This window comes from Heteronotia binoei, chromosome 1, assembly GCF_032191835.1.
Source record: "Heteronotia binoei isolate CCM8104 ecotype False Entrance Well chromosome 1, APGP_CSIRO_Hbin_v1, whole genome shotgun sequence".
Classification (NCBI taxonomy): domain Eukaryota; kingdom Metazoa; phylum Chordata; class Lepidosauria; order Squamata; family Gekkonidae; genus Heteronotia; species Heteronotia binoei.
This window is the reverse complement of record NC_083223.1, coordinates 83,237,444-83,252,392: the sequence shown is the minus strand read 5'-3', so window position 1 is coordinate 83,252,392 and position 14,949 is coordinate 83,237,444. Positions and strand designations below refer to the sequence as shown.

The 14,949-nt window shown below is 41.3% G+C and overlaps 1 protein-coding gene across 1 annotated transcript in view; it reads left to right on the top strand.

The window, feature by feature from the left end:
- Nucleotides 1-14,685, top strand: part of LOC132570425 (gamma-aminobutyric acid receptor subunit rho-2) — a 64,516-nt gene extending 49,831 nt beyond the window's left edge. The window contains exons 6-9 of the mRNA XM_060237021.1: nt 275-415; nt 2,214-2,366; nt 3,342-3,538; nt 14,046-14,685. Coding sequence (XP_060093004.1) covers nt 275-415; nt 2,214-2,366; nt 3,342-3,538; nt 14,046-14,354 — 800 coding nt within the window. The 3' untranslated portion in view covers nt 14,355-14,685. The remainder of the gene's footprint in view (nt 1-274; nt 416-2,213; nt 2,367-3,341; nt 3,539-14,045) is intronic.
- Nucleotides 14,686-14,949: the final 264 nt, after the last annotated feature.

The window sequence follows — 14,949 nt, the reverse complement described above, 5'->3', positions numbered from 1 at the left end:
TGGGGGAGCAAATATGCAACCTGTTTTAGTCTAAGGTAAATATCAGGTGTTCATGGCAGGGAACCCCCTCCCACCCAGGGGCTTGCTTGTATTCCTAATTACAACCCAATTTAGTTATGTGTTCTTCATGTGTTCTAATCAGTACTGATAAACAATCACACTTTCCTACAAGATCACACGTTCACAGTGTTAATACTTCATCTGTCAGTTTCATTATTTTGGAATTGAACTGTACAGCGTTACATTCTGCTGTCCTCTTCCCCTTTTCCCCTAGATGCTTACACAGATGAAGATCTGATGCTCTACTGGAAAAATGGGAATGAATCACTGAAAACAGATGAGAAGATTTCCTTATCTCAGTTCTTAATACAAAAATTTCATACAACCTCTAGGCTCGCTTTCTACAGTAGCACAGGTATCAGGGCTTAGTTGTAATTTTCTTTTGCATCTTTGTCAGTTTGCTAACCCAGGATCACATATTTACTTAGTGAAATGCTGATAAAACTGTCGTAGATCTTTTTCTGCCCATCTTTCTCTCACATATGATTCTACTAAGCATATTTCAGTCAGTCATCTTTAAATCAAGCATACCTTCTAACCAATATGATTTTCACATCTGTGTTATAGATGTAAGGGATACCACATATGAAAAGTGATGGGCACAGAGAGCTGGAGTCAATGACTTTGCTTATGGTTGCCAGCCCTCTCTGGAGGCAGGGATCCTCTGGGCCTGCCCCCAATCAGCTGGCTAGCAGAGGGACTTACCAGGAGTGCAAGGGAGACCTAGGCTATGTTGCTGGTAACATGGCGGCCTTACATCTGGCATGTACTGGCAGTTACAACATTGTGTCAGTGACATCCAGCCAATGCTCTGGTATTTGGGCAAAAACTCTATGGTAAAAGTCATTTTTACTGTAGAGTTTCCCCCCAAATACTGGAACATCACCAGGATGTCCCAACATGATGAGTACAAACCAGAAGTAACATCATCACATCATGGTTGACATTGCCTGGGCCTCCCTCCCACTCCTGGTAAATCCCCATAGGGTTGCCAAGTCTGACTCAAAAATATCTGGGGACTTTGGGGGTGGAGCCAGGAGACTTTGGGAGTGGAACCAGGAGCAAGGGTGTGGCAAGCACAATTGAACTATGAAGGGAGTTCTGGCCATCACATTTAAAGGGACCATACTCCTTTTAAATGCCTTCCATTAGAAATAATGAAAGATAGGGGCACCTTTTGGGGTTCATAGAATTGGACCCCCTGGTCCAAACGTTTTGAAACTTGGAGGGTATTTTGAGGAGTGTCACCAGATGCTATGCTTAAAATTTGGTGCCTCTACCTCAATAAAACATCTCCCCCAGAGCCCCAGATACCTATGGATCAATTTTCCATTATACAATATGGGAATTGGTCTCCATAGGGAAAAATGCCCAGCAGCCATTCCCCCCCTCCCCCGCTTTCCGATGACCTTAAGTGGGGGAAGGGCCTCCAAACTGGGGGATCCCCTGCCCCACCTGGAGATTGGCAGCCCTAAATCCCCACCATCCCCCATTGGTTGCCAGGAGGGATCTGGCAACCCTGGCTTTGCTGCTCAGGCTTGCACTAATCAGTTCCCACCCCATATGACTTTTGTCTATGCATATCCTAACATCCCTGGCATAGCTTTCTCAGTGGTCACAAGTGACTCATCTTCCTTTCCCCAGCAGTTAAGCTGAGAGGATAAAACCCAGATATTGCTGAATGTTATCTGATATCTTTAAATTGTTATCTGATATCTTAAAATATGATTTCTCCGAGCACATGAGAGTGGTGTGTGTATATATATATGTTTCATTTTGATTTATTTAAACATATACGTAATACATAAATATATAAAGTCCAACAGTTTTTAGAAAATCAAAGTTATTACATATAAATCCGGGCAGCTTAATTAGTAAGTAAAATTCTAAAGCAATATTCTCATTTTTATATAATGTTGATAGCTTTATATATAAATAAAATATGAATAAAAATGTTTTGTGAAGCTAATGAATATAATAATGGCAATATTTTGTTGTTTGGTTTCCTTATCTTCCTTTTTGAATGCTTCCTTCCAGTACCACCTCTCTCCCTTTTCTGGCCTTATTGTTTTCACTATGCATATGTCTCACCATTCTTGCTTTCATCTCCATAAAGAGGTTTACCTCTCACTTTTATGCTTCCCTCCCAACAGGCTGGTACAATCGCCTCTACATTAGCTTCACTTTACATCGCCATATCTTCTTCTTCTTGCTCCAAACATACTTTCCTGCCACTCTTATGGTCATGTTGTCCTGGGTGTCCTTCTGGATAGACCGCAGAGCTGTGCCTGCAAGAGTTTCCTTGGGTGAGAATAGTTATTTTACTTTACATTGTGAAGCAACAGCCATTTAAAAAGGCTTATCAATTAGGATGCCAGCCTCCAAGTGGGACTTGGAGATCCACTGGAATTATAGCTCATCTCCAGACTAGAGAGATCAATTCCTCTGGAGAAAAATGGATGCTTTTGAGGGTTGACTCTACGGCATTGTACCCCACTGAGGTTCTTGACCTCCCCAGGTTTCAACCCCAAATCTCCCAACCTGGAGCAGCTGGCAATGATAACCTTCCCCACCCCGCTTGTGGCCAGGAGGAACCTGGCAGCCCTATTTACTCAAAGTACATGTTCACACATACACCCAAACAACTCATCCTGATGAAGAATTATAGACAATCCCTCTCACTTCATGGTTAATTACTACCTTCTGTAGCCTGAAATGAAAGATGCAGGAAGAGAAGCAATTAACTTTGAAACTAAACTCAGACCAATTTTCCACTAGTCTTACTGCGGGGCTTCCGTCGGATTTCACACTATCTGCCCCCAAGCTGCAACTAGTTTTGCCTTTTTCACACGGCAAAAAACCCGCTAAAAAGCAGTTCGTTTGTCGTGCAAAAAAGGCGAGGTTAGTTGCAGCCCCGGAGCAGAAGCCCTGCAGAGAAGAGGAGCGTGAGAGCAGTATAAGGCTAGTGGGAAATCCCAATCTGTTTTTTTCTTATTTTATCAGTATTTTATTTGCAAAACATAAGAGGTGGGGCTTACGTTTACTTGCAGCTCAAGGCCATTCATCTTTTAATTTGATATGTGTGGCATTTGCTTGAGCTACTTAATGATAAGGGAAAAGGCAATTCTGCACATGTTCAAAGGCAATCTAGCTTTCATTATTATTTTCTACACATTGCACTTTGAAAACAGGTGCTCCTGCTATTAGGCCAGGTTCAAATTAAGCCTTATACTTGCCATGTATTGATGCATGTAGTAAATCCTTGTGCACCACCTTTGCAGGAATAACAACGGTGCTGACAATGTCTACTATCATCACTGGTGTCAATGCCTCCATGCCTCGGGTTTCCTACATCAAAGCTGTGGACATTTACCTCTGGGTCAGTTTTGTGTTTGTCTTCCTCTCAGTCATAGAGTATGCAGCAGTGAACTACCTGACCACAGTACAAGAGCGAAAACAGCGGAAACTGCGAGAGAAGGTGAGAGAGACTTCCTGCACACCTCTATGGAATATATTAGAGATTTATGAATGTGAGGAAGAAAACTCCAGTGCCCATAGGTCTGTTTATAGGAACAGTTTTTGTTCACATCAAAGCCCTAACACCAAAAAAACCAGGAGCAGATTATAGTAGAAACAACACAGTAGGAAATTAAAATCAGAACTGGGGAAATCTGCAGGCTGGGATTTTGGCAGGAACAAAATAGGGAGGGTAAGAAGAAGAAAATTCAGTGAGGTGATTTCCTATGCTTGCCTCAATGCAGTTTGTTACTGCTAATGAATAATTATGAAGCCCCTACCACAATCAGATGTACATATTAAAGCTAGCTTCAACCAATGTGACAGCAGAAACTCATGATTTTAACAATCCACTCCGATTCACAAGTTAAATAGAGTTGGCAAGATCAGAAGCATGGGTGACGTGCATCGTATTATCATCTCTCATACCAAGTGCAAAGGAGAAACTCATGCAAGGCCATAGCCAGGATTTAAAGTTTGGTGGAGCACACAGCCAGGATTTTTTGTTGAAGGAGCCAGGGGGCTGCCTGGTTTGCTGGCCCTGGCTGGGCTCTCAGCACTGGAAGGCAGGGAAGGATGCCTTCAAGAGCGCAGCCAGAGGAAGGATCCACACACAACTTCCTCCCCGCCACCTGAGGGTTGCCCAGTCTCTCTTGCAGCAGGGCTCTCAGAGAGGCATCCAGCAGCCCTGACCTGTGATGGTGGCGAAGGTGGGCACACTGTGGAAGTGTGGAACTACAATGCCCAGCAGGCAGCTGGCAGGAGGTGCTCATTCCAGCCTCTCCTGAGGAGCTTTGGCCAGCCACTTGTGTATGTGGGAATCCAGAAGAGCTGGTGGCTCTGGCGCATGTGACTTCCTGGAATCTTTGCCAGCTCTCTCCCAAGCTCCCCCCTACCCCCTTTGCCCAGGTCCATTTTCACACCAAGGCTGCAGGGAAGAGGGAAGATCACCCTTTAAAGAAAAATAATAATAATCCTTGTGGCTTTCAACAGGCGGTCTCTGGAATAGGGATTCCCCATTACCGCAAACATAAAGTCCCAATTTAAGTTGTCGAAGGCTTTCTCTGCGTCAACAAAAAATAAGGCCACTTCTTTTTCCGGGTGCTTTTCATAATATTCCACAACATTAATAACAGCTCTTACATTGTCCCTTATTTGTCTTTTAGGAAGAAATCCCGCTTGGTCTTTGTTTATAAAGTTGGTCAGGTATTGTTTCAGTCGCTCTGCTAAAATTCTTGTATAGATCTTATAGTCATTATTCAACAATGAGATTGGTCTATAATTTTTTACGTTTGTGCTATCTTTATCTTCCTTAGGAATCAGAGAGATTACAGCTTCCCTCCAGGTCTTTGGGATTTTCCCTTCTTCTCTTATCGTGTTTAACAACTTCAACAGTTTGGGTGTTAATTCATCCTTGAGAGATTTGTAAAATTTTGACGTGAATCCATCTGGCCCTGGAGCTTTACCCTCTTGCATTGCTTTTATTGCTGCTTCTATTTCAATTTTCTCTATTGGGTCATTTAATATCTTTTTCATATGTTCCGTCAAAGGTGCCACCTGAATGTTTCGTAGATACTCTTCCACTTTTTCTTTACTTACATTCACACCCTTGAATAAATTTGCATAGTATTTAAAGAATTCTCTTTTAATTCCTTCTTGATCCACTACTGTTTTCCCATTTGCCATGATTTTATTTATAGTCTTATTTTCTTTCCTTTTTTTTAATTGCCAGGCCAGGTATTTACCAGGTTTGTTTGCACTTTCAAACGATTTCTGTTTCAAATTTTTTAAATTCCATTCTAATTCTTTATTCAGCAAATGTTTAACTTGGGATTGTAATATCGTAATTTCTTTTATTAATTTTTTCTTCCCTGGTCTTTTTTTTAAGTCCTTTTCTTTTTTATCTATTTCATTTTGCAGTGCTGACAGCCTTTCTTCTCTTGCTCTTTTGTCTTTATTATTCAATGTAATTAATATACCCCTCATTACTGCTTTATAAGTGTCCCATACTGTTGGATATTCCATATCATCCGTTTCATTTATTTGGAAGAATGCTGCAGTCTCCTTTTCTAAGAATGATACAGTGTCTTTATTTTGTAGTAAATCCTCATTAATTCTCCATCTTCTTGATTTTCTTTGCAATTTTGTTGACCAGCATATTGGATTATGGTCCGCCCAAACCTTTGGAAGGATCTCAATTTTTTTTGTTATGAGGCCCAAGCCTTGGGAACCCCACAACATGTCAATTCTGGAAAAAGAATTATGCCTTGCTGAGAAAAATGTATAGTCTCTTACCTCAGGGTTGAACTTTCTCCAAATGTCTTCTAGATTTTCCTGTTTAATCAACTCAAAGAAAGAATTGGGCAGCTTCCCTTCTTTATCATTCTTCTTTGGACTTGATCTGTCAAGGTTATTTTGTATTGTCCCATTAAAATCGCCCATCATCAATACCTGGTCATAAGTCTCTTCGTCCATTTGTCTATTTATGTCTTTAAAGAATTTGTCTTTCGCTCCATTGGGTGCATAGAGTCCTAGTAGTAACGTTTTTTTCGCCTCTATCGTCACCTCAACAGCAATGTATCTTCCTTCTTTGTCTTTAAAGATTAATTTTGGGTCAAGTTGTTCTTTAATGTAAAAAACCACCCCTCTTTTCTTTTGCTCTGCTAGTGAAAAAAATTCCAACCCCAAATTTCTATTCCACAAAAATTTACTGTCCTTGCGTTGTATATGAACTTCCTGTAAACAAATTATATTACATTTTTGCTTTTTAATCCAATGAAATGTTCTCCTTCTTTTCTGTGGTGAATTTAGTCCATTTATATTCCAAGATAGTAATTTGTACTCCATTATGATGTTGGTTCTTTATTTTCTTCAAAAAAGCTATGCATCTCTTGTTCGCTTCTTATTGTAATCCTTTTGCCATTTTGTTCAAATCCAAGACCCTCTGGTATTATCCATCTATATCTTGTGCCCTCTGCACGCAACTGATCGGTTAGCTTCTTGTACTTTTTCCTATCGCTGATCACTTCTCTTGGTAGCTCTTTCATTATTTTAACTCTGCTCCCTTCTATTGCCCAGGCTTTTTGGTACCCTTTCCTCAAAATTTTCTCTGCCACTTCTTTTGATCTTAATCTTATGACGATGTCTCTTGGCAGACCTTTATTTTTCGCATAAACTGAGTTGACTCTGTAGGCACCCTCCAACATACTCTTAAATCTGTCAGGGTCTTCTTCTATGTACTCAGTGATGATATCCACCATATAGCCTTTTAAGTCTGTGTCTTCTTTTTCAGGTACCCCTCTTAGACGCACTTGTGACTCCAGCAACTTACAGTCGTGTATTATGACCTTTTCTTGAATTTTTAGCAAGGCAGAGGCCTGTGTATCCACTTTCATCTCTACCTCTTTCACTTTATTTTGAGTCTCTTCCTTAAAATTCTCTATCTCCTTCTTAAGGTCTCCAACTTCTTTTTTAATATCTTTTTTTATTGCCAAATGCAATTTGTCCATAGCTTTTAACATTTTTGCCTCCAGAGCGTCAAATTGAGCCTGCATCTTGTCAAATGATTGGGCTCTTGCACGTGTTGTTCTTTCTACTGACATATAAAAAATCACCAAACCTTAAAAAAATCCCCACATAAAATTTAGCATCCAATCCAATAGCTTAGAGCCAGTTCTTTCAGATGAGACTAGTTTCGTTTTTCTCCCTTCTTCCTGAGCAAAGATATTGAATTTTAACAATTTTGACAGTTTTTCTCCCTTTTAAAATGGCAATCGTTATTTCTCTATGGTACAGTTCCAGCCTAGAGAGGTCTCTCTTCGTCTTTCTTGATCTGAGTCTTGGACTCAATTCCTTCCTAGTTCAAAGGTCGGATGTCACAGCTCTTGTTGTCCTTATAGGCTCTGATTTATTGTCCAGCCCCTTTTAGTTTCACTTCCTGTCACAGCTTAGACTGATCTCGTGTCTAATCTCGCAGTTTTTTGAGCTGCATGAAGAAACCACAACCACAAAAATTCACAACAATATGTCCTTTCTCCAAAATATCTTTGAAGGCAATTGTTTTTACGGCGTTCAGTTTTCCCAAGCTGAATTCTTTTCCTGCTGTGCCCCCACTCAGCTCAGTTCATTCTAGGTTCTGCAGTTTATGGGCATATATACACGGCAACTCTCTTTTCTTTCTTCTGCGTCACCAGCCTCCCATTGCCAACTTTCACTCTTATCTTGAAAGGGTTTTTTTTTTTTTTTTGCTGTTGTTCACATCCAAAGCCACAGAGCTCAGCTTAACAAGGTAAAAGTTTTTTTTCATTCAATTATGCTTTGCCTTCGTCTGTTATTAATCCACTCAGTGTTTAAACTATATTCAAAGTCTCTCAGAGTGAAGATAAGAATGATGAGTCTACCTTTTAGATGTTCTCAACTCCCCCGGCTGCTATTTTCTTGCAATTAAAATCAGTCCTTCTAGCGTGCTTGGATTCCGACAGCCTTAAGTGACCGAAGTCACTTTAGAGTCACTGCAGACGATGGTTGACATTCCATTGCCGGACATCAAGAAATGAAGGAGTCAGTTCCCTGACTGCTCCAGTTCGATATCAACAGCATTAAAGGAAGATAAGTCGTCTTGGGTTAACCCTTGCCTAGGGTTAATGAGCATAGACCTTATCAGGGGTCTTTAATACCCTGAACAGTGACAATAAAATCCCCCTCTGTTAGGGAGCTGCAGACTGTCTTCCAGCCAAACAAATTTAGGGGAACAATTTATAAAAATGACAAGAGCAATATATACAGATCAGCATGCAAAATTGTGTATAAATGCAGACCTTACCAAAGAATTGAAAGTGAGTAAAGGAACAAGGCAAGGATGCCCGCTATCACCATTGTTGTTTATAATGACTCTTGAAATTTTGTTACAACAAATTCAAAAAGATGAAAAAATAGAAGGTCTAAAAATTAGAAGATTCTCTTATAAATATAAAGCTTTTGCAGATGATATAGTGTTCATAATGGAGAATCCGGTTCAAGTGTCACCACTGCTGTTAGCTAAGATAAAAGAATACGGAGAACTAGCAGGATTATACATAAATAAGGAGAAATCGAAATTCCTCTGTAAAAACATGCAACCAAATAAAACAAACGAACTACAAAAGGTGACAGGTTGTGAAGTCACAACCAAAGTTAGGTACCTTGGAATAGAGATAACAATGAAGAACATTGATTTATACAAAAACAATTATGAAAAACTGTGGTGTAAGATGGACAAAGATTTGATGAAATGGAATAAACTCAACTTGTCCTTACTGGGCAGGATAGCTGCAATCAAAATGAATATTTTGCCAAGGATAATGTATTTGTTTCAAACCATCCCGATTGTAAAAGAAGCAAAACAATTCAACAAATGGCAAAGGAAAATCTCTGATTTCATTTGGGCCGGAAAGAAACCAAGGATAAAGATGAAGATCTTAACGGATGCCAAAGAGAGAGGAGGTTTTCAACTTCCCGATCTAAGACTATACCACGATGCAGTTTGTTTGACATGGATAAAAGATTGGATAATGCTGTTAGATAAAAAACCTTTGTGGTTAGAAGCTCACGGAAATAGATTCGGCTGGCATGCATACATGTACTATGGGAAGAATAAAATGGATGGTTTTTTCTCTCACCACTATGTCAGAAATACATTACTAAATACTTGGATAAAATACAAGAAATACGGGGACGAGAGAAAACCATTATGGATAGTGCCAGCAGAAGTAATAAAAATAACAGCTGATTCTGAAGAAAAAAGAGAAATGTCATATAACCAACTGCTTAAGATTCAAGGAGACAAAATTGAATTAAAAACCTCAGAAGAGCTAAATAACAATTATGATTGGTTTCAAATGCAACAAATTAAAAGTTTGATGGAAAATGACATAAAATCAGAGGGGATTAGACGAGAACAAACAGAACTGGAAAGAGTCCTGTTAGGTGACAATGAAAAATTGATATCAAAAGTATATAAGTTATTATTGAAATGGTCTACAGAAGAAGAAGTAGTAAAGTCTCAAATGGTCAAATGGGCAATTAATGTGAATAGAGAAATACAAATGGAAACATGGGAGCACCTCTGGAAGAACTCAATGAAGATATCAACTTGTCAAAGCATTAAGGAGAACTGTTTTAAAATGATGTATAGGTGGTATATGACTCCGAAAAAATTGGCTAAGATAAGTAAGAAAATGTCGGATAGATGTTGGAAATGTAAAAAACATGAAGGTTCTTTCTTCCATATGTGGTGGACATGTGAAAGAGCGAAAGAATTCTGGAAGATGATACAACAAGAAATCACCAAAATTTTGGGCTATGATTTTAAGAAAATTGCAGAGACGTTTTTACTTGGATTACAATTAGAAAAATACCCAAAAGAAGACAGGACTTTAATTTGGTACCTGTTATCAGCTGCTAGGACTTTGTACGCGCAGCTTTGGAAGCAAGAAAAAATACCAGAGAAATGGGAATGGACCATGAAAGTTTTATCGTGGTGTGAAATGGACAAATTAACCAGAACACTAAGAGACTATGATTTAGAGATATTCAAAAGGGAGTGGAGAAAATTTAAAGGATATATGGAGAAAACTTGGAAAGTAAAGAAATATTGGACATTTTTTTAGTTGTAAGAATATATATACGGAACTTTGAGCAATCAGAAGTGCCTTTAGTATGGATTTGAACTTATAACCTCGGGGAAGTCAACATTGGAGGGAGGGGGGATGGAAATGTCATATGGGTTAATGTGAAAAAAAAAGAAAAAATTAAGAAATAGATAAGCTTTGTAACCATATGCTACCAATAAATTGTTTAAAACTGGAATAGGGATTCCCCTACTTGCAGCATTCTGCCCACCTGCAAGATTTCTTTCCGGGGAGGGTGTGTGTATGTCCCTCTCTTTGCAAATCTACAAAAGGGGAGGACTGAGTCTCTCTCTTCCCCCTCACCCCCACTCCAAGGACCTGTTGCAAATGGAACTTTTTTTTAATGCATGGATCTGGGCACATCTATAAAGAACGCACACTATATATACTCATACGCGCCCTGCAAGGGAAAGAGGGTGAATCCTCCTTTCTAGCAGCTGACACCACCACAGTTTTGAGACCTAGCCTGCACCTTTGCAAGGGCCGGTCAAGGCTGCCAGCAGAGGAAAGCTTGCCACAAAAGTTTCCTGGAGAAGCCAAGGCAGGCAGCCAGGATCACCCTCGCAAATCAGCCAGCCCAGATGGTGCCTGATCTGGGGTATGCTTTGCCTCTTGCAGATGCTGGAGCCCTCCCAGTGGCACCTTGGTGGTGCTGTTGCCCCCCTCCAGCCCTGGCAGACTGCCCAGCAGCACCACTTGCAGCTGCAGTGGCTCACCACCCACCTGCATCTCCACTGCATGAATCCTGCTCTGGCTGGGTGGCCCAACTGCGCCAAGGAGAGCACAGCTGAGAGCGACTAATTAGAGGGACTGGTTGGAGTGGCCATAAAGGTGGATTGGGGTTTTTATTGGCCTGAACCCTCCTGGGCCCCACCATAGCTGCAGGCCTGAATTTTGTACACCCAAAATTAGCAAGTCAAAACCAAACACAGAAGCAGGCTTCTGCATGCATAGCCAGTGCAGATGGACTGCTGGAACTTCATTGCAGACTTCTTTGGAGCCCCAGTGAAGTGTCTTGATGTATCTTTTGATGCGGAGAGTAAAGGAAACCTTAGATAAGTAGTTTTACAATTGCATGATCTGCTGATGCAGGGTTAACATATGTTGCAAAAACACCCTTGTTAAATTAGTTTTCTCATGCTATTTTAAGTAATAATTATATGTCTACTTTTCTCCTGGGCAACCTACCAATCTAAAAACACCTTGTACCTTACTAGCAGGATATTCCCTCTTTGCCAAGTAGGGTTGTCAGGATGAGGATTTGGGGGACATTCTGGTTGTGTGATAAAAATGACCACAAGCCATAGAGGTTTGCGCCAAAAGGTAGAGTATTGCCCCCAATGTTGCCAACATGATATGACTTCCAGAAGTGATGTTAGTGTGTTGCCGATGGCACATAGGGATGTCTGTTTGGAGGTGGGCTTTCCCCCACTGGCCAGTTGACTGGCAGCAGGCAGAGATTGCAAATTGGGAGATCCCCCACTTCCATCTTGCCAAACGGAAGCCCTAAATCCAGCGAAGACAGAGGTCCTTTGCCTGAGTTGGGGTGGTCTGGGTAGGGAAATCCCCCTCCCAGCAATTGATGGTGCGCCAATGCAAATGGCGCACAAGGTCAAAAGCTTGGGGGTGCTGCTGGAGCCTGCCTTAACAATGGAGGCCCAGATAGCAGTCACTGCTAAATCAGCTTTTTTTCATCTTAGGCAGGTGAGGCAGTTGGCCCCCTTCCTGGAGCGCGACAACCTGGCAACAGTGATCCATGCAATGGTCACCTTGATTTTGGACTACTGTAACGCCCTCTATAGGGTTGCCAAGTCCAATTCAAGAAATATCTGGGGACTTTGGGGGTGGAGCCAGGAGACTTTGGGGGTGGAGCCAAGATCAAGGCTGTGACAAGCATAATTGAACTCCAAAGGGAGTTCTGGCCATCACATTTAAAGGGACGGCACACCTTTTCAATGCCTTCCTTCCATAGGAAATAATGAAGGACAGGGGCACCTTCTTTTGGGGCTCATAGAATTGGACCCCCTGGTCCAATCTTTTTGAAACTTTGGGGGTATTTTGGGGAGAGGCACTAGATGCTATACTGAAAATTTGGTGCCTCTACCCCCAAAAACAGCCCCCCCAGAGCCCCAGATACCCGCAGATCAATTCTCCATGATTTTCTATGGAAATAAATCTCCATAGGGAATAATAGAGTTCCCAGCAGACATTTCCCTCCCCTTCCCCCGCTTTCTGATGACCCAGAAGCGGGGGGAGGGTCTCCAAACTGGATCCCCTGCCCCCACCTGGGGATTGGCAACCCTAGCCCTCTACATGGAACTGCCCCTGTGCCGAATCCAGAAACTGCAGCTGGTGCAGAACACGGCGGCCAGGTTGTTAATGGGGCTCCCTACGTGGGAGCACATACAGCCGGGGCTGTGAGAACTGCACTGGCTGCCAATAGTGTACCGGATTCGTTACAAGGTGCTGGTTATTACCTTTAAAGCCCTATATGGCCGAGGACCTGCCTACCTTAGGGACCATCTCTTCCCATATACTCCCCAGAGGGTGCTTCGATCCAGTTCACAAAATCTATTGGTAATCCCTGGGCCGAAGGAGGCCAGACTGAAGGTCACCAGGGAAAGGGCCTTTTCGATCACTGCCCCCTACTGGTGGAACCAACTCCCAGAGGAAATGCGGGCCTTGCGGAATCTTGGTCAGTTCCACAGGGCCTGCAAAACTATACTCTCCCAGCTGGCCTTTAATTGATACAGAGCCTACATCATAGATGGAATACCATCGCACTGTAAAATCCAACAAGATAATATCTAGATCTGAGCACTAAATGATTTGTTGTTTTAATCTTTAAATATATAATTTTATAGAAAGTACTATTTTATAATATGTATTGTTTTAATTCTGTGAGGTTTTATGCTGTGAGCCGCCCTGAGTCTGCTTTGGCGGGGAGGGCAGGATACAAATCAAATCAAATAACATAAATAAAATATTGCCAAAAGCTCTCTGGAATAAACATTTTACAGCCTCCTTGGAGACCCAGGAGATTAGAAGCCCCTTCTAGGCAGCTGTTCCACAAGCAGGGGGAAGCCATGAAAAAGCCAGAGACTAGATAGTTGTGATAGCCTTAAACAGAAGGGGCACAGAACACAGGACTTCTGAGAAGGAACAAGATGTCAACAGGAATATGGTGGAAGCGATACTCCTTCAAGTAGAGGATAGATGAGTGGCAACCTGAGAAAGGGCCTTCTCTGTCATGGCACCTTGGAAGTCCCTCACCAGAGAGATTTATCTGTCTCTCTCTATCAGCGTCTTTTGCCAGGTGAAGACTTCAGCCTATTTCACACGCAGTAAATAACACACTTTCAATCCAATTTTAATTCACTTTGCAACTGGATTTTGCCATTGCACACAGCAAAATCCAATTGCAAACAGTTGTTGGAGTGGATTGAAATTGCATTATTTAGCATGTGCGAAAATGCCCTTTGTTTCATTTGGCATACCCCCCATAATAATTTTTTGCCCTCCTCCTAGAGCGTTTGTTTATGTTTCAATTGGATTTTATATTTTAACAGTTTTAATGTTACGTTTGCTGCTTTGTGGAGCCGAAGTTTCCAGATAATCTTCAAGGACAGAGCACATTAGTGAAATCTAGCCTCAAGGTTCCTGAAGCGAAGATTAACATGACCACATTGGGAAAGGATATCTCCAAATAGGGAACCAGCTCCTAATTAAATGAAGCAGGAAAAAAACATGATCTTCCAGTAACTTTCTTTCTGTCCTTTTATTGTATTTCTTCTTCTACAGTTTCCATGTACTTGTGGAATATCGTCAACAAAAACTGTGCTGCTCGATGGTACCTACAGTGAGTCAGATGTCAGCAGCCTAGAAAGATACGCAAGAGGCCAGATAGTGACTGAGGAGGATAAGCAAGACAAGATGGTGATCCATTTGACCATGAATAACGAGTCTAATTCATCAAGGAAGAAAGGGCTCAAAGGATATGTGAGCCTTCGTATCATCCAGAACACTCATGTTATTGATAATTACTCAAGGTTAATATTCCCAGGCACCTATATATTTTTTAACTTGGTATATTGGTCTGTCTTCTGCTGAATATATGGAAGCAGTGGGGAGCCAGGAGTCATTTACAAGAGAGAGATGAGTGACAAATTTATTTCTCCTGTTGCACCTTTGGAACATGAAAGTACTGCACTTCACAAACTTGTACTGGATACCACTCACTTGTGCCATTTAATTACTGCTTGCAATCATTTCTTAATTTATGTCAGTCTCATATTTCATACTTGAAACTAGAACCTGTTGACATTGGTACTGCATGCATCCTGGGCACCTGCAGTACATCTAAGATTGCCAAGCCAACTCTTCAACAATAAGAGGTGTGGAGGAAGAGATCTGACCTGCTACGTGAATTTAATGGGTACTGTAGAAATAGTAGAAAGTTCTTACATTTTATGGGAAAATGAACAATTTGGAACATTCTTACCATATAGAACAAATGAGACCTGCAAACAGGTTTGTTCTGCGGGGAATTATCAATGTAGTCTATAAATCCTTACTCCAGATCTTCTGCATAGTTGCTTCTGGTGATTGTTGAAGCACAGGTCCATCAGTGGTTATTAGCCACAAGATATAGACTGAACACTATGTCTAGGGCAGTGATGCTCTGTATTCTTGATGTTTCGGAGGC